Source organism: Echiichthys vipera, assembly GCF_963691815.1.
Source record: "Echiichthys vipera genome assembly, chromosome: 19".
Lineage (NCBI taxonomy): Eukaryota > Metazoa > Chordata > Actinopteri > Perciformes > Trachinidae > Echiichthys > Echiichthys vipera.
In genome coordinates, this window is record NC_139844.1 from 24638904 (window position 1) to 24663397 (window position 24494).

Genomic DNA, 24494 nt, shown 5'->3' on the forward strand with positions numbered 1-24494 from the left:
ACCAGTATTGTCAGTTCTGCCACATCCACTGGACTTTTAGGCTCCGTTCACTCGGCACTCACAAGTGACCTGATGTTCCCTCTCATGTGTGACCCATATCTGGTTTGCTTTTGTCAGTGTGAACAGCACAAGTCCCACTGAATCTGACATTTAAAAATGAAGAATTAGGACACTTTTAAATGTGCTACTGAATCGGATAAGAAAAAAGTGTGCCACAGGCGGGAGCAAGGAACAGAATCAAAACAAAAATGGAGGACAGCAGCGGGGGGAGAGGGAAGGTTTATAACTTGTTTTAGTTTTAGTTTAGTTTTATATTAAGCCATAAAGTCCTACAATACTAGTTGCCGTTGCCATGTTTGCTTCCCTAAACACTGTTGTGGCATGATGTCATCAATGATCAGCCGTGCATGCAGGTCACTTCAGGAGTGTGAGCTGTTTACACAGTAATCCGTAGACAGGACACATTTAAAGACGTGTCACGAACAGACAAGTATCAGATTTGAGCAATAAATCAGAATTGTGCGTTAAGACCTGCAGAGGGTAGAAATGCTGTTTCTCTCAGACTATAGTATTGTGATATACGATATAGTGCGAGTATTAAAGACAACAAGGTTTTAAAACACTCAGATGAAAACGAAACTTACCGGTTAAGCTAAGGACCTGGGGGGAGTCTGGTGGAGCAGGCACCAGTGGTTTTCCCAGCCACACCGGGACCTGCAGGGTATCGTGGTTGGAGGCAGCTCCCAAACCACAGTGATGCAGGTCTGAATACTCTTAATGACGCCTCGGTATAAGTAGCACATGATGAGTGCTGGGGCTCTTGCTCTCTCAAGGCCCTACACATGCTACGCGGTAAAAACACTTCAAACTGGCCGTTCCATTCATTTCCTATGAAGGAGGCGAGACAAGGTAATGCTTGGAGCTTTATGAGCATCACAGCAGGTTTGTGAATAGGCAGTTGGTTGATTTGAGCGTTTACTGGGTCTCTGCGCCCAACCTTGCAAAACGAAAATATAAATTAGCTTATTGGAATTCTTTTTTTTCCTGGCATGTGACCATGGTAGAAGCAAGTCTACAAGATGTTCTGACCCCCCATTGTCCAAAAATGCCTGATAATGGACACCGTATCAGGCTTTATCCATTGTGTGAATGAGTGAACAACAAAAAATGGTGCTAGCTAGCTTACTTGGCAACACTTAGCACCAGCCTGTTCAGCTAACTAGCCAGCTTAAGCTAACTTCGATCACAAAATAACAACAGCTTTTACTGCATTGTGTTTAGTTTTGCTATGATTGAAGGATCTTAATGTATGATGGTTATAAAAAAATATATAACTAGCTCACAACTGAGAGAAATTCGTTGCTTCCAGACAAATCAGACTGAAATCATGTGAGAAAAGTTCCTTTGTGGAGTACTGCACCTGTGAACCGGATACCGTCACACAAACAACTTCTATCCACATCGTCATGTCAACACTGTCAACTCATCATTTCTTTGTGTCGTGTTAAATTTCAGCTTTGAACCAGAAATGCACTTGTATGTAATTGCACGTGCCACTTAAAAATGTGTTTTTTTGTGTGTTTACGGCCTCTGAAAGGACACAGATTAACTCTACTAATTAGCATCTGAGCAAGGTTTATTACTAGAGAGGTGTTTTCACATTCCTCTCCATGCTATAGTTGAAACGTCACGTATCCGTCTGCTGTCTGAAACTGTGAGAAACACGACTCAACGGGCGAACACATTGGACACAACACCAGCAAAGAAACCAGTGAGAGCAGACTGTCAGTGGCCTACAGAGAGAGAACACACTGCCATCGTAGCTGTCCTGCAGTTACAAGCTAACAAACAAAAGAAACCCACACTGACTACACTTACCATTCTGATACAGGTCTGCTAGCTGCCAATTTTAGTTCAAACGTGTCTGGAGTGGGACTATTGTTAAGTATCTTCATGCATTTCTCATTCCCCGTTCTGAACAGGTCTCCGTTGTGTCATCCCAAACATGATTTATCTCCGGCTGTTGTGGCATCCAGCATCGACGGCTCTTGTTGAAACACAGCCAACGTATGCAAATGCGTGTGGAAGCTTTTCCGTCCAATGAAGTTTAAGTTTACTTGAAGAGGACCAGCCATCAAAGGTGTGTATGCTGGAAAACAATGTTAGGGTTTGGCTCGGATATGCAGCAGCACAAGTACAGGAAACATGACCTTTCAGTTAGCTCTAGCAGTACATGTCGTCTATATTAGCACTTAGCTCCCACTCAAAGCTAGAGGTCTAGCTGTACGTTGTCTAACATGGGGTGATTGGTTCAGGACTCACAGGTAGAGCTGTAACTTAAGCACCACGAGTGTTACCCTTAAGCAATAGCTCACGATAGGCTGTGTTTGTTGTTCAAAGCTGAGAGCCGTGAGATAATCCCAACATATCACGGTGTGAAGCGACATATTGCTTTTTAAAAACAGTTACCAACTATAGCGATATTAACATGATGATCATATTCCAATTTATACAGTGTCTACCCACAAAAACCATCCATTAAGAATGGTCCTTACACAGAAATAGGCCCTCCTGGCCGTCGGTTGCTAAGATATCTGCAGAAAAAAGTATTAATTCTATGCACAGATTTAGCCTCTACGCCTGTTAGCATGTAGCGTTAGCTCAGGCTAAAGATAGCACGCTGTCTTCCCCATGTCAGCGACACACCGGCCCAGCTGATTGACATTTCCAAAAACAGAGAGCGTTGTTAGAAATAAGACGAACCAATCACTTTATATATATACATATACAGTACAGAGCAAACGTTTGGACACACCTTCTCTTTCTTTTCATGACTTTTGACGTTGTAGATTCACACTGACGGCATCAGAACTACGAATGAACACGTGTGGAAATACGCCTGATATTCTAGTTTCTGCACCTCCTGCTCTGATCACTGCTTTAACACACACTCTGCGTTCTCTCCATGAGCGTCAGGAGGTCGTCACCTGAAGTGGTTTCCACTCCACAGTTGTGCCCTGTCAGCTTCAATAAGGGGGATTTCCTGCCTTATAAATGGGGTTGGGACCATCAGGAGTCAGGTGGACACACAGCTGATGGTCCGACTGAACACACTGTTAGAATTTGTGTTATGGCAGAAAAAAGCAGCTCAGTAAAGACAAACGAGCGTCTGTCATTACTTCAGTCAGTTTGGAAAGTTGGGAAAACTCTATAAAGAAAACTCTTTGACTGAGGTGTGTCCAAGCGTTTGAACTGTACTGTACGTGTATAAAATTACGCTAACCAATCACTTTATATATATGTGTAAATCTGCTGTAAGTTCATGTTTACGTCCCTTCACTGTACAGAAAGATGAAAGCCGAGTGACAGAGAACTGAGACGAGGAATCGGACGCCATAGCTGGAATTAAACCATGGCAACAACCAATCAGAAAGCTTGGTTCGATCTGTTATATAATGTGATTTGAATCATTACACAGAGTAATGCACAAAGTCACACACATGGCTTCAAATGTCGCCCAGCCCCAAAGTCACAATGGGAACTGTACTGAGAAAGCTAGATGAATCACACTGATGTAATAAGATACTTATTAAACCCTGCAGACATTAATAATTAGCCTAACTTTCATTTATTCAGCGGTGAGTTGATAGAGTCGTGACAATGGGAAACACTTCATGTGACTCTGTGATGTGTAATAATCAAACAATAGGCTGTAAAACTGGAAAGAATCAATATGTAATACTCTGTGTTTTCCTGTCCCGTCTCTAAGGAATGGCACGTTTTAAGATTGGCTTGACCGTCTTCGCTCTGCTCGTGACATTCACTGTTCTGGAAACAAGGACAACAGTGAACTTCATTGAACTCTCAGAACACGTTTTACCGGTAGGTTCACTGTATTTACGATACTGGACAGAAAATATGGGATCAGCGGTTTCCATAAATAACACCGAGCAATGCTTCTGACCCTGATATCTGTGTTTTCTCAGGTACACCACGAAGAAAAGCACCTTCTACCTCACGCCAGGGCGAAGAGGAGCGGTGAGTCCATGAATGCATATTATTAAATATGATGTGAAGATTGGGAAACACTTTGATACCACTGTCGTGTTTGCAGGGGTGTTGTATTCACTGGAGCGCATCTATATCACACGTGGACGTGCAGGGTTCAGTTGTGGCTCGTCGTGAGAGTTACGTGGTCGCTGTTCCTACGGTGGCTACATTAGTCAACTGTAACCGCCCACAACGCCAAACTTTAGATGGACTTTATGAACAGTTTCGTCACGTTGGCAGTCAGACAAACAACTAAATATTAGGCAAAATCAAGGATGTAAAAGGCTGGAAATATTCATTTCATTCTCTAAAATGTGAACATAGTAAAGAGCAGAGATTTACGCACAAACAATAGCAGCTTGATCATTTCATGAGATAAATGTTCAGTTTCCTCTGTCATTATTTTAAATAAAGTCGAAAGAACCACGTCGCGGGTACAAAATAAAAAAAATATACAATAGGCTGAGCTCTCGATTGACTGCTCAATCTTCGTTCCTACCCTCACCTGTGGTCATGAAAGCTGGGTCAGGACCCAAAGAACCAGGTCGCGGGTACAAGCGTCTGACATGTGTTTCCTCAGGAGGGGGGCTGGAGTCTCCCTTAGAGAGAGGGGGAGAAGTTCAGCATCCGTGAGGAACTTGGAGTAGAGCCGCTGCTCCTTTGCGTTGAAAGGAGCCAGTTGAGGTGGTTCAGGATCATCTGGTAAGGATGAACCCTGGGCGCCTCCCTAGGGAGGTGTTTCAGGCACGTCCAGCTGGGAGGAGGCCTCGGGGAAGACCCAGCACTGGCCTGGGAACGCCTCAGGATCCCCCAGTTAGAGCTGGTTAATGTGGCCCGGGAAAGGGAAGTTTGGGGTCCCCTGCTAAAGCTGCTTCCCCCGAGACCTGACCCCGATTAAGATGCTGTAATGAACGTCTCTAATCCTGTCCCGAAACCAAACGTGGTGTGGGATTTTCTGACTTCCAGCTTCTTGCACTCACCTCAAAGGTCATGAAATGTCTGAAAAACTGGGGCTTACCATCCTCCTTCAGACTGTCGGACCATAGTTGGACACAGGAAATACACAGATGTTGGTGCTACGTATAGGTGTGGGTGTATCCAACGTCTTCCCTGTGGTTCTGTCGTGGCGTGTTATTATTTATGTACAGTATCTTTCTATGTGTGAGGCCTGCACAAAGATACACACTTCTCTGTATCAGGACATAAAATACTCCGTCTATGTTTCCTACAGCGGCTGCAGCTGAGGTGGAGTACGTAGTGGACGTGGAGCTAAATGTGACAGACATCCAGACAGTGGAGCACCTCAGGAGCCTCCTTGGCAATGGCAGCTTTCCCCTGGCCTTGGGTCCCACTGCCAATGTCACACACATTGATATCACCACAGGTAAGAATGGAGCTGCTTCTGGTGCTGATTTGGTTTAAAGAGATGTACGGTGCCATGTGTGGTGAAGTATATTGTACTATCGCTGCATCCCTAAGCACGGGGACATGGACTTCTACTACCTGGAGTTTAAAGCTCCGACTTCACGTCCCAGAACATTTAAGTCGAATGTGAACAGAAAACATGGACGACAGCGGTCAAATACGTTCATTAACATGTCGTCCAGCAGTGGATCACACTGGTCGACGTTAGAGTATTCAGCTAAAACATCTTCATCAGCTGATCTGGAGCCGTTTATGTAAAAGCTCTGCACATGGATATGAAGTAAAACTGGGAACAATATTACAAAGCTTCAGTTTTGCTGTGACACTTGAGATTTAGATTTTTATTCCATCACAATGAAACGTTAATGTGTACAGAAAATATACTGTAATAGTCAATTATAAGAGTCTGCAAACTCATGTAGCCTATAATATATATGTATATACAGTATATATATGCTTATATAGCTTATAGAGATTATATATATATATTTATATTATAACTCATATTTTCATGCCAGAATATTCAGTGCAGTATCTAATGCACACTAAAACACTACATGCAGGGAAGTAACGTTTACAGCGTGTTCTTTGATGTTTCATCTCTCACAATCGTGTCTCCACGGGCGCCACCGTTGTTCTCCGACTTCTCTTGGTGAGGTCGGGTTGGTTTCCAGGTTATTATTGACCCCTAACCCGTATGCCCGTATGCAGCTCATACCATGCTCCATAAATCACAGCTGCATTGAGGCCGATTCATCCAATAAGTGCTGCACATGGAACCATTGACTGTGCACTGATTTACTAATATAACAGTTAACTCAACTGTTATATTAGTAAATCATCATTTTATTAACTGTTATATTAGTAAATCCTCATTTTATTAACTGTTATATTAGTAAATCATCATTTAACTCAACTGTTATATCAGGAAATCATCATTTTATTAACTGTTATATTAGTAAATCGTCATTTTATTAACTGTTATATTAGTAAATCATCATTTTATTAACTGTTATATTAATAAATCATCATTTTATCAACTGTTATATCAGGAAATCATCATTTAACTCAACTGTTATATTAATAAATCATCATTTTATGAACTGTTATATTGTTAAATCATCATTTTAGGGGTCTCATGTAAAGTCTACTCGCCCCCAGTGTGTGGGGCGACTTTCTGCATCACTGATATGGATGAATATGAAAATATGAATCCCTGTTTGTGTTTTTAAAGTCTGCTGAGTCAGCGTCTGTGTAAGAAACGTTTTGTGTTGTAGTGGAGGAGCAGAGATGGACGCGGAGTCAGAAATCTGTTTGTCAAACATCATTTCTTTTTAGATGTGGATCTAAAATGTGCAGTCTGAAAATGCATTTCTTCAATTTTGAATAATTTAGGGTGTTTTTATTGGGGGGGAAACAATTCATGTTCAGAAATTGGGACCTGCACCGATGCCCTAACCACACTACACTAAAGTGTTCAGGTTTTATTACACATTATATTAAATATTATACACTTCCTCCTCCTCACACACTGCCACTGTGAGAGGGAATTGGGACGCTGTCCAAATACTTCTCAAGTGTCTGTGTGTCAACAAAACAGTCCCTCCAGGGCTCCACAGTCAGGGCACGAGCCCGGCCATCAATGACTCATCTAATAGCTGTGGTTTATCTTCCTCATAGTTGTCGACCAAGTGTGAAGTATAAATAAATATGTGGATATATGAAACTACTGCGTATCGCTGAACACCTTTCATGTGCTTTGCCGCTCTCTCTCTTTGTTCTTATGCGTGTTTGTTCAGTGTGCTACTCAAACGGTTCCAGCGTCCAGTGCAGATGTGAGGAGCCGTTCGTGTGGTCGCAGAGAAACTGCGCCACCTACGGAGCCTGTGACGAGATCACCGACGACACGTGTGGGTGCATCAGCAGTATCCCTCCTGATGGGCAGCACTGCCAGCCAAAGAGTGGTGAGAGAGGCTTAAATTGGTATTTAATGATTATTTAAAGCTACTTATTAAAGGTGTAACTTTACCTTTTAAACAGTATGAAACACCAGAGTTTAAACTATGTCATTAATGTGTCTTGTGTGCTTTGATGGCAGACCCTGTCGCGCTGTATGAATATGTTCTTGAAGTTGAAATCAGCGTCGGTGACGTCGCGCTGATAGAACGATTAAAGGATGCTGTGGAGAACTTTAGTTTCCCGCTTAGACTCAACGACGCAATCAACATCACGCAGATTCATCTCATATTACCTGGTAAGAATGTGATTCTTGGTCCTGTAATCTGTATTTGGTCATTAGAGTTACAGGATCTAATACGTGCATCACTACATCAACTAACTCAACAGGCCACATACTTTACAACCTGTGAACCGCTACTGTGCAGGAGACCACTGCAAACACCTGTGAGTTAATGGCAACTGGACATAGGGACTAAACTTAGGGTGCCCTCCCACTGTGCCTCCGTCCCGTGCCCCGTGCTTTAGGGTACTTGTCCCCCCCTCCGGGCCCGTTTGTACTCACACTACCTGGGCCTCGGAGAATGCTTCTTGCTGCCTATACGTCATCACGCCGTAACACGTCACACGCATTGATGACGTCATGGCGATGCGTGGCTTTGTTTCCAGATCTTTCCGTAGACCTGTGAGTTTTTCTGCGTCTTGTCGACTGTTTTTGAATCTTTTCATCGACCAAATCTGCAGTAAACACTCCACCTCCGCATCACACCAACGTGAACCTTTCACCGCCATTGTTTGAAATGTCCGTGCATGGTCCCTCCTTCTTTTTTCTACGTCCCAACAGGCGCACAGGAAATGACCTCAGAACCGCCGTAGGCCTCGTGCTCGTACACGTGCGCACGCTCGTGCTCTTACACGTGCAAACGTGCTTTACTAAAGCCCACCTCTCTCAGACGGGCCGTGGACACTGCTCTGCTTTGATCTGCATCCGTTCGGGCTCAGTCTCTAACACACTTCACTTACTGGAGTGGGTTACTTAGTGGGATTTACCAGAGCTTCTCTATGGGGTTTAGATCTGGACTCCGGGCTGGCCGCTTCATTGGGCGCATTTCCATTGTGTTTCTATATATTTTTTAAAATGGCCCCAGGGGGATTTACGAGACTCCGGAGGTGACGTAGCACTGAATGGGGTTTGATCTCCTGATGATCAGTGATACAGGGTGATGGCACTGGAATGGCGCTCAGTTCGCTTCTTTCTCCAAGTGAGAAATACAGAATAGTTGCAGTTTGATTTAAGGTGGCCTGTGTGATCCACAACGTCAAATTATCTCCAAGTAACATGAAAGAAAACACCCCACCTTAAAAATTCTGTGTGCGTGTTGACAGACAGATTTGCAGCGCTGCAGACTAGACGACTAAACAGCTGATCTCACATGCAAATTAGGGGCGTTCCGGTGACGGAGACCCGCCTTATTCCGGGTATTCGACCATTATGGAAACGCCCCTACTGTATTGTTTCAATATTCTTATCCTCAAAGAACCGCGTAACCTGTTCTGCAGTGAGACGGGGGCTTTGTCTGTGTGAAACTTGCACCTGACTGGAGACAGGTGCGGTGGAGGTGTTGCATGTTGCTGAAGGAGGTTCAAAGAAACATTTGCATTCACCCTGACATATAGCTGCACAAGACGCCCAACTCCTGCTGCAGAAACCACCCCCAAACCAGGACACGTCCTCCTCCAAATGTAACTTGGGGTCCAGCAGATCCTTGCCCTGTTCAGCACTAAGCTGGCGTGCAGCAGCAGCCGCGGTTTAGCCACAGCTGATAAAAAAACAGTATTTCAGAATAAATCAAGAATGAAAACTCTGTTCTCTAACTTTGATCTCCACTGTTCATCTGAATGTAATGCAACTAAAGGCTGTTACGTAGCTGTTTATTGTACTATCAGACAAAAACACTAATATGAACACAGAAGAATAATACAACAAAACCACAATATTGTCACGTGGGGTGACGGGGAATACACGGAGGATTGGACCCAAATGCAGACACAGAACTCAGGAGACGGTATTAACAAATTTAATAAACTTATTTACAAAAAGGTGCTTTAAACACAAAGTGAACTGATACAAACTGACACGAGGAATGGACACAAGAGGAGCAGGTACGCAGGGAGACATCAGGGTGTGTTGAGGGTATGATCCGGCACCGAATGAGGCTCAGGACCGGGTTGATATACAGAGTGACAGGTGATCAATGCTAACGAGAATCACCTGCCAGGAAACAAACTCAAACCCAGAGAACAGAAAGAAAGCACATACAGAAAAACACAGACAGAGGGAGACAAAAACAACGACTAACGAGGAAAGGGGGGCTGTCCTGATCCCATCACGACACATATAAACCAAAATAATGGCAGTAATCATAGTGGGCCCTTCTTTATATAGGGCCATGGTTTGTTAATGAGCAAGTTTAGTTAACATGGACATACTGACGAGCTAACAGGACCGCTATGCTAGCTAGGTTAGCTAGGTAACGTTAGCTGTAGCCCAGGCAGCTCTTCTGGACTAAAGTTAGGGCAATGTTTGTTTCCTTGTTTATTTGTGGTTGTTTTATGTGGTCAGTTAGTTTGTTTCTGTATTTAGAATTAATATTTTATTCACAGAATACATTGACAATATACATAACTAACGCTGCCTTCAAGTGCTGTGGGAAAGATGGTGCTTTCCACTTGTGAAGTGGAAGTTACCAGTGCGTTGTGTTCAAGTGCGTCTGTCGTCGTAGTGAAATGAAACCTGGTGGACCCACAGATCCTGATCTGTTAGTTGGAGAAACCATTTTAGACTTATTCATCTGCTGCAGCGAGAAGAGGATTTATCCAAACACAAACAGCAACAATAGGAAGTGTTTTTTATATTTTTTAAAGGACAAAAGAGAACAAATGTTTCTGCTTTAGCAACATAAACGTGTTCTACCCTCATCTGAAGCACATCACCTTCTTCCCTACCAGCTCAAAAACAGTGATGTTGTAATAAAGTCGACTCCTGCTTTGTTGAAAAGGTCAAAGGTCAAAGGTTATCTCATCACGGCAACTCTAGTCTACAAACTTCCCAGTGGCTGACGTCGGCTTTTGGTATTTACCATATTTTCCATAGGACGCGAAGGCTCCATGAGTCTACTGTACGTAGGTTATACAGTATAAATGGTTGATAATAATACTGCGAAAACAACTTAATTGATTTAAAGTGTAGCCTTCACACCTTCTTTGTACATTGTTCTTTTACTGACGTTGACCTCATGTTCTACGCAGGCCTACTTTAGACCTACATACATGAAGAAATGTAAACAGAAATATGAGCATGGCAGTTCACTCCTGAACATTCAGAACAGCATACGCAGCAAATGAAGAGCATTCAGAGCTCCATTCAGCAGGTGGCGCTACGTGCTTCCCAGGGGAAATGACCATGAGGGGGTGTTCATGTGCAAATCTCACGTCGGCTTTTAGTTTTTAACATATTTACCATATTTTCCATAGGACGCGAAGGCTCCATGAGTCTACTGTACGTAGGTCATACAGTATAAATGGTAATGCTGCGAGAACCACAAACTTCATTTAAAGGGATGTTTGCATGAGCATGGCAGCTCACTCCTGAACATTCACAACAGCAAACGCAACAATTGAAGAGCATTTTGAGCTCCATTCATCAGGTGCAGTTAACTCCTGTGTCCTCATAAGACCTTAGTTTGGATCCAAATCTAATGACTCTCTCTTTTCCAACAGCACTTCCAGTTGTGTATGAATATGAGGTTACGATCGAGGTGAACACCACCGACTCAGATCAACTGAAAAACATCCTGAACAACGCACTTTTCCCCCTCCAAGTCAGCGCCTCAGTAAACATCTCAGGTGCTAACATCACCACAGGTAAGAGCGAACAGATGGTAGAATCTGCTCTAGTGTCTAGTTTAAACATTTCACCTTTTCGTGAGAGAAAACACGGTGTTCTCTTTAAAGTTTGCATCCAGGACGACACTGGGTTCCAGTGCCGCTGTGAGGACGACTACACCTGGCCGTGTGACAAGTGCGCCACCTACGGGACGTGTGGCGGTAACACAAGCAACACATGTGGGTGCATCCGAGCTATTCCCACAGACGGACAGTACTGTCAGTCAGTACACCAGCAAAGTGAGTATTACGGCTGCACAATGATCCAGGTCTTAATTCCCAAACATTCTCTACTTGATATGTTCCTATTTTGAAACTGATGTAAGCGAGTTACTCTCCTGTTCTTGTTGTAAGTTCATTTTTTAACCTCATGAATGCTTGTTGCACAAACAAGACGCGTCTTATTCGGAACAGCCAGAGGATAAAGGAAGATTAGTGTTAGTGGTGTGTTCGGTGGGATGATGAGGGTCGAGGACAGGGGTGGGAAAGAGGTCGTGACGAGGGAGGAGAAGGTTAAAGGAGAGCATTGAGAAGTAACGGCCGATGTGACGATAACAGATTGTGGAGGATTAGAACGTGTTGCCAAAGAGAGGGATCGTAGTATCGTCGACACATTCGATTCACCGCTGTTCTCTGCTCTGCACGGACGCATCAGGGTTTTTTATCCATAACCAGATCACACTTTTGACTGGTCCGCCTCATGCACCGCCCTGAAGACACGCTGAGCAACCAATCACAGCGAACTACAGGCAGTGACGGGGATGTCTCTTCCCCCATCCTGTTTGATGCAGAGAGGAGAGAGTCATGGCTGAAAATGTAAAGCATGGGTGTCAAAGTGATCCAGTAAAGAGTCGCTGTGGCTGCAGGTTTTCATTCCAACCAATCAAAAACACACCTGATCCAACAAATCAACTGTGTGAAGACAGTTCAGGTGATTGAGTAAGTCGAGTCAGGTGTGTTCTTGCTTGGTTGGCATGAAACCTGCAGCCACAGCGACTCTTTACTGGATCAGTTTGACACCCCTGATGGAAAAGGAAACTACCGTGTCCTAACTGCACACGGGGGTCGGACTGTCGCGTTGCGTCAACGCTGTCTGTCCACACTTATTGATAGAGTTTGTGGAACAAGCTGTAAAATATGAGCTTAAAAAACAGATAAATGTCCCGTGCAACCCCAGACTCCTAATGTGTTTAATAAGGAGGCAGTGCCCTCACCTCAGAGAGAAGCCTTCTGCCACACTTACACACACACACAGTCACACACGGTGCACACATCAGATGGTAACACAACGAACCTTTGCAGCCACATAAAGAGACAGAAGCCTGAACAGTGTGCTGAGAGGGAAACAGCGAGGAGTCCAGACACACCGCTGCAGCCAGCAGAGCAAACAGGCGCTTTAGGAAACTCTGTGTCAAACGTCCGTTGGCATAAGTTTGCAAAACTGCACAAACTGATTCAAACCTGTTCAGAAAGCATCTTTTTGCCTAAATGATTTGTTATATTTTTTATTTTAGGGCAAAGTTTTTACATAGAGAATACTTAGTTTTCACTGTTCAGTCACTGAATAATTTAAACTCCATGTAAAAACCGTGAAATCCTTATTGTGATTTTACTGTAAAGAAAAAGTGTGATATGATATTTGTGCCATATGGCCGACCCCCCCTGAGACGGGTCAAAGGGATGGGTGAAGGCGGTGTTGTGAGGCGGTGGTGCAAACTGCTGAACCGCTGTTGCACCCTGGTAGGGGGCAGGGGAGAAAACAGGAGAGAGCGTCTGCACCGGTGGTCGTGTTGATGATGAAGCCGAGCGCATGAGTGGGAGAGAGCAGCACCGTCCTGTTCCTGAAAAACTGCATCTTAGAAAAGAGCCCGGACAACTTTTCACCAGCATCTCTTTGTTTCTCCCCACAGACGTTACAGCGTGTCCTCTGACCACAACTTCACCAACAACTTCACCGACAACTTCACCGACAACTTCACCGACGACTTCACCGACAACTTCACCTTCACCTTCACCGACAACTTCACCAACAACTTCAGTGACGACTTCACCAACAACTTTTCCGACAACTTTACAGACGGCTTCACTGACAAATTCACCAACAATTTTAATGACAACTACACTAATGACTTCACCGACAACTTTACTGACGACTTCACCGACGACTTCGCCAACGACTTCACTGACAACTTTACCAACAACTTTACAGACAGCTTCACTGACGACTTCACCGACAACTTCACCAACAACATCCCCAACGACTTCACCGACAACTTCACTTTCACCAACAATTTTAATGACAACTACACCGACAACTTCACCAACGACTTCACCGACAACTTCACCAACAACATCCCCAACGACTTCACTGACAACTTCGCCAACAACATCCCCAACGACTTCACTGACAACTTCACCAACAACATCCCCAACGACTTCACTGACAACTTCACCAACAACATCCCCAACGACTTCACTGACAACTTCGCCAACGACTTCACTGACAACATCACCGACAACTTCACGGAGAACAGGTAAAGATGAGAAGACACTGCTTGTTTTAATCAGAACAGCAAACATGACCAATAATCTTGATTTGTGTTTGCTTTTCTTTTCTCGTGTTCGTTTTCCCGACTGTTCTTACATTTTCTGCTCCTGCAGCTCCTCCGGTTCTTTATGAATACATCATTTCTGTTGAGTTGAGCACCGCAGACGTCACACCGATTAATCAGCTGAGGACCACCCTGAGAAACACCAGTTATCCCATCAGCATCAACAACGACGCACAAATCTATGACGTCAACATTTCCACAGGTAGGAATGCTGACTTAGCAAAAACCGGTCTCTCGCATTATTTTTATGCTCTCTTGTGTTTTCCAAGCATTGCTTCAAAGCGGTGATCGGAAAGCACTTCTTGCCTTACCTTGCCATCATTGGAAAACACTCCAGAGCGAAATAGTTGTTTCTTTTTGCTGTACATCAAATGTCTATCACAGGTAGGGAATGAGTCCTTACCCCAAGTGAAGGAGTTCAAGTACCTCGGGATCATGTTCACGAGTGAGGGGACGATGGAGCGTGAGTTTGGCCGGAGAATCGGAGCAGCGGGGGCGGAGCTGCAGTCGCTCTACCGCACCGTTGTGACGAAAAGAGAGCTGAGCCGGAAGGCAAAGCTCTGGATCTACCGGTCAATCTTCGTTCCTACCCTCACCTGTGGTCATGAAAGCTGGGTCATGACCGAAAGAACGAGGTCGCGGGTACAAGCGGCCGAAATGTGTTTCCTCAGGAGGGGGTCTGGAGTCTCCCTTAGAGAGAGGGGGAGCAGTTCAGCATCTGTGAGGAACTCGGAGTAGAGCCGCTGCTCCTTTGCGTTGAAAGGAGCCAGTTGAGGTGGTTCAGGATCATCTGGTAAGGATGCCCCCTTGGCGCCTCCCTAGGGAGGTGTTCCAGGCACGTCCAGCTGGGAGGAGGCCTTGGGGAAGACCCAGGACCAGGTGGAGAGATTAGATCTCCACACTGGCCTAGGAACGCCTTGGGATCCCCCAGTTAGAGCTGGTTAATGTGGCCTGGGAAAGGGAAGTTTGGGGTCCCCTGCTAAAGCTGCTGCCCCCGCGACCTGACCCCGGATAAGCGGATGAAGATGAGATGAGATGAGGACACATAGAGACAAACAGAGACAGACAACCATTCACACCTACGGGCGATTTAGAGTCATCAATGAAACACCTGCACGTGACGCTTTATAATAAACAAAGACGTGGGATTTTAAAATATGGGTCCACCTAAAAACACTGACACATATCTATGTTGGCAGTTTGCTCTCCGAGCAGCGGTGGTTACCAATGCAGATGTGAGGATCAGTACCGATGGTCATGTGACCAGTGTTTCCTGTTTGGACCCTGTGACAACATCACCGATGACACATGTGGATGCATCAACACCCTTCCTCCTGATGGACAACACTGCCAGCCTGCTCATCACAACAGTAAGCTGTGCTGAAACATTTGATTAAGACTCACAGTGATGGGTGTTCAAGTGTATTTGTTACAGAGTTTTTCTCTTTCTCCTGATCAGACTTCACCTCCTGTCATGTTACACCTGAACCAACCACTCCATCACCAACAAGTAAGGCTGAAAAGACAACAGTGATCACCCTAACCCCACTGCAGATCAGAAATGATAAGAATGACTGTCTTTATCTGTCTCCACAGCTCCTCCGGTTATCTATGAATACCTGATTTCTATTGAGCTGAACACCACAGATGTTTCGGTTATAGATCTACTAAACTACATCACTTACCCAGTCACCATTACAGACGACATTCAAGTCTTGGACCTTAACATTTCCACTGGTAAGAATAACGCAGTTATGTGATTCCCTCAACATGTCCTCCCACAGAGAGAGCCACCCACTGTAGGCTGTTGTTGTTCCTCCCAAAGACTGTATAAAACATGGACGTAGCATGTCTGGGGTCCGTTCTCTCACGTTGATCTAATCGTCCTCGCCTACAGGAGTCTCCATCTTATCAGACTTTGACTCCGCCTCATTTCCTCGGACCAAAAAAGGGCATGTATGTGACGTTGGGTGGAGGGGCGTACGTCCATCTGGCTGACGTTTACCTCCGAGGAGAAGTGAGGGCCAGAGGCTAGCTGTCACTCAAGAGGCCACGCCCCTAATTATTCATAAACTTTAACCTCCAATAAAATAAAAACTAGCCCCTCCCCCTCAGTGTTGTCATGGAGATCTGAGCTAAACACACAGACTAGAATGTTCTTTTGTCCTCAAACAGGTTTAATGATGCTGTGTAAACGGCCTGTTTAACATGGGGCTCAATGAGAAACTGCTCTGTTATCAAACCTGCCCCTAGTGGACACTCAGAGAATTGACGCTGACGGAGCTTCCTGATTGGATCAGACAGGAAGGAAGCTGTGGGCGGGGCTTGGTTCCTCCCCTCTAATACTGAATGATGCATGGGACATTTCCTAAATTAGTGCCCCTACTGCACATCCACACATCGTTATACCTAAACATAACGGTTTCAAACACATGGTTAGTTGTGAAATGGCCACAGTTTGGTTTGATTTAGGCAACAAAACCAGGAGGAAAAGATCATCGTTTGGGCTAAAATGAGAACGTTTGTTACGTGTTTTAACTAAGATACGTACTGGACATAAAATGTGATAAACCTATGTCATGTAGAACTAATTTAAAAAACGTCAATGTTGACTTTTGGTTTCTGGACACACATAAAATGTCAGGTTGAACAAACAAAACGCCCTTTTCTGACATTGCATGATTGAAACAATGGTCATTTTGGTTCTAAGTGTAGTATAAGTAAATATTCGGGCTGTTCCAATGCAGTTTTCGTAAATATAACAACGAGAAATAACGCGCAGTAATTCATGTGTATTCCGCGTATTCATTGTGTGTGTAATCCCCACAGTGAAAGCATGTGACGTAGTATAAGACAGCGAGCCGCCGGGGCAGGAGGCAGGAGGCAGGATGGGGTGGTGACACAGGACTTTAAGCAAGGGGAGCAGGGTTCAATTCTCCTCCGTCCTAAACCAATCCACGGCCTTTTTTCTCATCCTAACCAAGTGTTTTTCATGCCGAACCATAAATGTCACCTTTTTTTGGCTTTAAATCAGCCACGTAACATTTTTTGTGCGTCGTTGCACTTCTGGTTTGGCGTGTTTTGGCTTATGTTCTGGTCCTGTGCTCCGTCAGCGTGTTTTTTCTGTGTATGGCTTTACCTACGATTTGCTACGGACGTCTTCATGAGAACATGTTTCGGGGCTGGTCATCATTTCAGTCTTTCACTATGTTTACATAAACCATCTCTTTGAAATGTGTTACTTTTGCACATGTTCACACAATTTACCGTATTTGATGGTTTGCAGTTTGCTCTCCGAGCAGCGGTGGTTACCAGTGCAGATGTGAGGATCAGTACCGATGGTCATGTGACCAGTGTTTCCTGTATGGATCCTGTGACAACATCACTGACGACACATGTGGATGCATCAACACCATTCCTCCTGACGGACAACGCTGCCAGCCCGCTCATCACAACAGTAAGTTGGTTTGTAGTGATGTTTGCATTCAAACCAGCACACGATGGGCCTCATTGGACAAACACGTGATTTAGGATTAAAACAAATATGAAGACGAGACAATTTTAAGTAAAAAAAGATAGTTTTGAGTGTCATATCTGAAGACATCACTGCAAATAAAATGAAAATATACAGTAGTGGTCACATTTGTTCAATGGAGTTTGAGTTATTACAATTTCATTCAGCTGTACAAACCATTTGCTTGGTTGTCTGAGCCCACTAGATGGAGCTCTTGGTTTGAAGAGAAAGGCTCAAGGAAAGGTGATTAGTTGTGCTTTCAACCCTTCCTTGAACATGGAGCACCATGTCATGGGCTCAAGACATAAAGAAAAAGGATTTGTACAGTTGAATAAAACTTCCACATCACTTCTGTTCCTCAAATTAAAAATGAATCCACTCTTTCAAATGTAACCTGTGGAAACATATATACAGTTATGAAGCTTACATACCGTATTTTCCGCACTATAAGGCGCACCGCATTATAAGGCGCATAGAACAGACGCTACAGTGGAGGCTGGGGTTACGTTAAGGACCGCCTCTAAGTTCATTGATGCTAAGTTGGCGTGCTAGCGCTGTTGCCTTCAGTGGAACAGTGATCGTACGGACTCTTCTACTTGCTGCTCTCTGTTCAACAACCCACTGTTGGAGTTTGTCCTCCAGCTGCAGCCGTCTCGCTCTGTTCCCTCTGAACTCTGTTTAGTCTTCTTTACTTGGCGCAGGTCGTCTTGTTGCTTCCTCCACTTCGGCACCATTGATTGGTTCATGTTCAACTCTCTGGCTGCTGCTCTATTCCCGTGTTCTACTGCGTGACTAATGGCCTTGAGTGTAAACTCTGCGTCGTAAGCGTGTCTCTTAACAGGAGCCATTTTGGGCTCTTTACACAAACACACACATGGAAATGAAACGGCACGCTTCACACAGTCGTATATCTCAACATGCACCGCGCGTTACTTCTTCTACGGGGGAAAATAGAGTCGGCGGCTGCTCACCGTAGTTGGAGACCTGTTGTGGCTCAATATTGGTCCATATATAAGGAGCACCGGATTATAAGGCGCACTGTCGGCTTTTGAGACATGTGAAGGTTTTTAGGTGCAACTTATAGTGCGGACAATATGATAAGTACAGTGGTATTTATCTCATGATTGTCTCTATAATTGTTTATATTCAGCAGCGTCTCCTCTCTTTCGTCCGGTTTACAGACTTTACAGCTTGTCCTCTAACAACAACAACAACAACAACAACAACAACAACAATGACGACGACGACTCCAGCAACAAGTCCGAGTGAGACGACAGTTTTTCATCCATGAACACACAAAAAGACAAGTACAGAACAGATTACAAGTGATACAGCAACCGTCATTAATCGCAGCATCTCTCTGTTGAATCTCTCCCTGCAGCTCCTCTGGTTCTTTATGAATACATCATTTCTGTTGAGTTGAACGTCTCAGATGTTTCACTCATAAATCAGCTGAGGACCCTTCTGAGAAACTTCAGTTCCCCCATCAGCATCAACAACCACACACAAATCTATGACGTCAACATTTCCACAGGTGACAACAACAACAACACATCGGCAGAATGAATTAGCACGCACGGACAATCACTGCCAATTATGTCAACAGTCATCACATTTTATACGCTAATGTGTCGGTTTGATGTATTTTAACTTTGCTTGTAGTTTGTTACCCAAATGGTACCACATACCGATGCCGATGTGAAGAACAGTACGGTTGGCCTTGTCACCTGTGCTCCACTTTTGGCAACTGTGGTGATTTAATCAACAACACTTGTGGATGCATCAATGCCATTCCTCCAGACGGGCTTTATTGCCTGCCACTGTCCGGTAGGAGCTGAAAGCCTGTTTGCCTCTTTGACATTTAAGACGTGAGCGCTTGGGCATAGTTTTTAGAAATGTCTCTTTGTCTCAAACAGATCTCGCCATTTGCCCGTCGCCAACGCCTCCAAACGGTACGAAATAGCAATGTCGTTTTCAGACCTGTATGCATCGTGAAATACTTATTCCACACCCGCTAAATGTAAATACCATAAAGTGTACGACTTCTTCTACCTCTTTAGTCAACCTGTCTCTTCTTTTACCACAGAAACCACAACTGTTCCAACAACGTTGAACGCTACAACGATTGTAACCCCAACCCCTACTGTCCTAACTGGTATGTAGTCGAGTATATTTGCTATAAATGAATTACTAAATCTGGTAAGGATGAACCCTGGGCGCCTCCCTAGGGAGGTGTTCCAGGCACGTCCAGCTGGGAGGAGGCCTCAGGGAAGACCCAGGACCAGGTGGAGAGATTAGATCTCCACACTGGCCTGGGAACGCCTCGGGATCCCCCAGTTAGAGCTGGTTAATGTGGCCCGGGAAAGGGAAGTTTGGGGTCTCCTGCTGGAGCTGCTGCCCCTGAGACCTGATCCAGGATCAGAGGCTGAAGATGAGATGAGATGAGATGACATACTCAATAAAATCAAAATGATCGGAGTGAGAATCACTTTTCTATTGTCAGCTGTGATTTCTGATTCTGAGATGTTGTTTGCAGATTCAACACCTACTGCTACACCACCTGTGAACGCTACAACTGCACCACCTGTGAACGCTACAACTGCATCACCTGTGAACGCTACAACTGCACCACCTGTGAACGCTACAATTGCACCACCTGTGAACGCTACAACTGCATCACCTGTGAACACTACAACTCCAACAACGTCACCAGCAAGTAAGTGTTTCAAAGTCATTCTTACGTTACTCTTCCTGCTCATAACAAGGGTCACATCGTGTTCTTCAACTTAAACAAACATAATCATGAAATGCTCTTTTCAGACTCAACAACAGTTGCTACAACAGCTGTGAACACAACAACAACAGCTGTGAACACAACAACAACAGGTGTGAACACAACAACAACAGGTGTGAACACAACAACAGGTGTGAACACAACAACAACAGCTTTGAACACAACAACAGCTTTGAACACAACAACAACAGCTTTGAACACAACAACAACAGCTTTGAACACAACAACAACAGCTTTGAACACAACAACAACAGCTGTGAACACAACAACAACAGTGACCACAACTCCAACAATGTCACCAGCAAGTAAGTGTTTACACTTTCTTCCAATTCTTACCAGATACATATAGAGACGGTGCAGCATTTCACCCTCGCTATCGATGAACTAGTTAAAAGATGGTCGTTGCAGATTTAATTCAACCAATTACCACAACACATAAAAACGGCACCAACGCCTGCATTTACACAACAGGTTCATGTGGAGATGCTGCAGCATTACATGACAAGTTAACATTTTTTCTTAACTTTTTAGGCGCTTGTATCTTCACTTTAGGGTTTTTACTTTGGGCTTCAAAATAATTCCTAGATTACTCTTCGTTGTTATAACACAGCAGCTGTTATCTTAATAACTTATTATTAATTATGAAATGCTCTTTTCAGACTCATCAACAACTGCAACAACAGGTGTGAACACAACAACACCAGTTGCTACAACAGGTGTGAACACAACAACAACAACAGGTGTGAACACAACAACAACAGGTGTGAACACAACAACAGCTGTGAACACAACAACAACAGGTGTGAACACAACAACAGTTGCTACAACAGGTGTGAACACAACAACAACAGGTGTGAACACAACAACACCAGTTGCTACAACAGGTGTGAACACAACAACAACAACAACAGGTGTGAACACAACAACAACAGGTGTGAACACAACAACAGGTGTGAACACAACAACAGGTGTGAACACAACAACAGTTGCTACAACAGGTGTGAACACAACAACACCAGTTGCTACAACAGGTGTGAACACAACAACAGTTGCTACAACAGGTGTGAACACAACAACAGCAGGGGTGAACACAACAACAACAGTTGCTACAACAGGTGTGAACACAACAATAGGTGTGAACAAAACAACAACAACAGGTGTGAACACAACAACACCAGTTGCTACAACAGGTGTGAACACAACAACAGGTGTGAACACAACAACAGGTGTGAACACAACAACAACAACAGGTGTGAACACAACAACAGGTGTGAACACAACAACACCAGTTGCTACAACAGGTGTGAACACAACAACAGGTGTGAACACAACAACAGGTGTGAACACAACAACAACAGCTGTGAACACAACAACAACAGGTGTAAACACAACAACAACAGGTGTAAACACAACAACAACAGCTGTGAACACAACAACAACAGGTGTAAACACAACAACAACAGGGGTGAACACAACAACAACAGTCACCACAACTCCAACAATGTCACCAGCAAGTAAGTGTTTACACTTTCTTCCAATTCTTACCAGGTACATATAGAGACGGTGCGGCATTCCACCCTCGCTATCGATGAACTAGTTTAAAGATGGTTGTTGCAGATTTAATTCAACCAATTACCACAACACATCAAAACGGCACAACACCTGCAACGGCACCAACACCTGCATTTACACAACAGGTTCATGTGGAGATGCTGCAGCATTACACAACAAGTTAACATTTTTTCTCAACTTTTTAGGCGCTTGTATCTTCACTTTAGGGTTTTTACTTTGGGCTTCAAAATAATTCCTACATTACTCTCCATTGTTATAACACAGCAGCTGTTATCTTAATAACTTATTATTAATTATGAAATGCTCTTTTCAGACTCAACAACAACTGCAACAACAGGTGTGAACACAACAACACCAGTTGCTACAACAGGTGTGAACACAACAACAACAACAGGTGTGAACACAACAACAACAGGTGTGAACACAACAACACCAGTTGCTACAACAGGTGTGAACACAACAACAACAACAGGTGTGAACACAACAACAACAGGTGTGAACACAACAACAACAACAACAGGTGTGAACACAACAACAGGTGCAAACACAACAACACCAGTTGCTACAACAGGTGTGAACACAACAACAACAACAGGTGTGAACACAACAACACCAGTTGCTACAACAGGTGTGAACACAACAACAACAGGTGTGAACACAACAACAGGTGTGAACACAACAACAGGTGTGAACACAACAACAGTTGCTACAACAGGTGTGAACACAACAACAGTTGCTACAACAGGTGTGAACACAACAACACCAGTTGCTACAACAGGTGTGAACACAACAACAACAGTTGCTACAACAGGTGTGAACACAACAACAGCAGGTGTTAACACAACAACAACAGTTGCTACAACAGGCATGAACACAACAACAGTTGTTACAACAGGTGTGAACACAACAACAGGTGTGAACACAACAACAGTTGCTACAACAGGTGTGAACACAACAACAGGTGTGAACACAACAACAACAGTTGCTACAACAGGTGTGAACACAACAACACCAGTTGCTACAACAGGTGTGAACACAACAATAGTTGCTACAACAGCTGTGAACACAACAACACCAGTTGCTACAACAGGTGTGAACACAACAACACCAGTTGCTACAACAGGTGTGAACATAACAACAACAGTTGCTACAACAGGTGTGAACACAACAACAACAGGTGTGAACACAACAACAACAACAGTTGCTACAACAGGTGTGAACACAACAACACCAGTTGCTACAACAGGTGTGAACACAACAACAGTTGCTACAACAGGTGTGAACACAACAACAGTTGCTACAACAGGTGTGAACACAACAACACCAGTTGCTACAACAGGTGTGAACACAACAACACCAGTTGCTACAACAGGTGTGAACACAACAATAGTTGCTACAACAGGTGTGAACACAACAACAACAGTTGCTACAACAGGTGTGAACACAACAACAACAGTTGCTACAACAGGTGTGAACACAACAACACCAGTTGCTACAACAGGTGTGAACACAACAACAGTTGCTACAACAGGTGTGAACACAACAACAGTTGCTACAACAGGTGTGAACACAACAACAGTTGCTACAACAGGTGTGAACACAACAACACCAGTTGCTACAACAGGTGTGAACACAACAACACCAGTTGCTACAACACGTGTGAACACAACAACAGTTGCTACAACAGGTGTGAACACAACAATACCAGTTGCTACAACAGGTGTGAACACAACAACACCAGTTGCTACAACACGTGTGAACACAACAACAGTTGCTACGACAGGTGTGAACACAACAACACCAGTTGCTACAACACGTCTGAACACAACAACAGTTGCTACAACAGGTGTGAACACAACAACACCAGTTGCTACAACAGGTGTGAACACAACAACAGTTGCTACAACAGGTGTGAACACAACAATACCAGTTGCTACAAGAGGCGTGAACATAACAACAGTTGCTACAACAACAGCTGCTACAACAGGTGTGACAACAGGTGTGAACACAACAACACCAGTTGCTACAACAACAGTTGCTACAACAGGTGTGAACACAACAACACCATTTGCTACAACAGGTGCTACAACAGGTGTGACAACAGCAGTTACCACAACACCAACGACAATTGCAACAAGTGAGTGCTTAATGGATCTGAACTTGTTTTACTGTCTGCAATAATACGGCTACAGTTTTTTTCCGTTACAACAAATTGTTGTCCGTCCGCCTTTCTTGGAAGACTTAAATGTCTCGAGCAATTGGGAGGAAGTCTGGTCAAATATAATCTGTGTTTGTTGAGCTTTAAAACAACTGATAGGTGTGTGAATAACATCGTCAGGGTGTGAAGATTTATATTATTTGTGTTAAAGTATTATTTTCCAAATCAGTCCCATCAAAAGATGTGAACGCATAAGAACACGATTTGAGAAAAAACCTCACACCCACAAAAGATGAGACGGGGTCCATGAGACGGGGTCCATGAGACGGGGTCCATGAGACGGGGTCCTTGAGACGGGGTCCATGAGACGGGGTCCTTGAGACGGGGTCCATGAAACGGGGTCCGTTAGACGGGGTCCATAAGACGGGGTCCATGAGACGGGGTCCATAAGACGGGGTCCATGAGACG

General features: G+C 44.2%; 1 protein-coding gene across 1 annotated transcript in view; it reads left to right on the forward strand.

Moving 5' to 3' along the window:
* Positions 1 to 3771: 3771 nt before the first annotated feature.
* LOC310961735 (adhesion G protein-coupled receptor F5-like) overlaps positions 3772 to 24494 on the forward strand; it is a gene marked incomplete at its 5' end in the record, with an annotated part of 34240 nt that continues 13517 nt past the window's right edge. Inside the window, 11 exons of the mRNA XM_083933946.1 lie at positions 3772 to 3882; positions 3987 to 4038; positions 5282 to 5434; positions 7275 to 7439; positions 14038 to 14190; positions 15188 to 15358; positions 15448 to 15498; positions 15585 to 15725; positions 17275 to 17445; positions 23652 to 23740; positions 23809 to 24005. Of these exons, the coding sequence (XP_083790072.1) occupies positions 3772 to 3882; positions 3987 to 4038; positions 5282 to 5434; positions 7275 to 7439; positions 14038 to 14190; positions 15188 to 15358; positions 15448 to 15498; positions 15585 to 15725; positions 17275 to 17445; positions 23652 to 23740; positions 23809 to 24005 (1454 nt within the window). The remainder of the gene's footprint in view (positions 3883 to 3986; positions 4039 to 5281; positions 5435 to 7274; positions 7440 to 14037; positions 14191 to 15187; positions 15359 to 15447; positions 15499 to 15584; positions 15726 to 17274; positions 17446 to 23651; positions 23741 to 23808; positions 24006 to 24494) is intronic.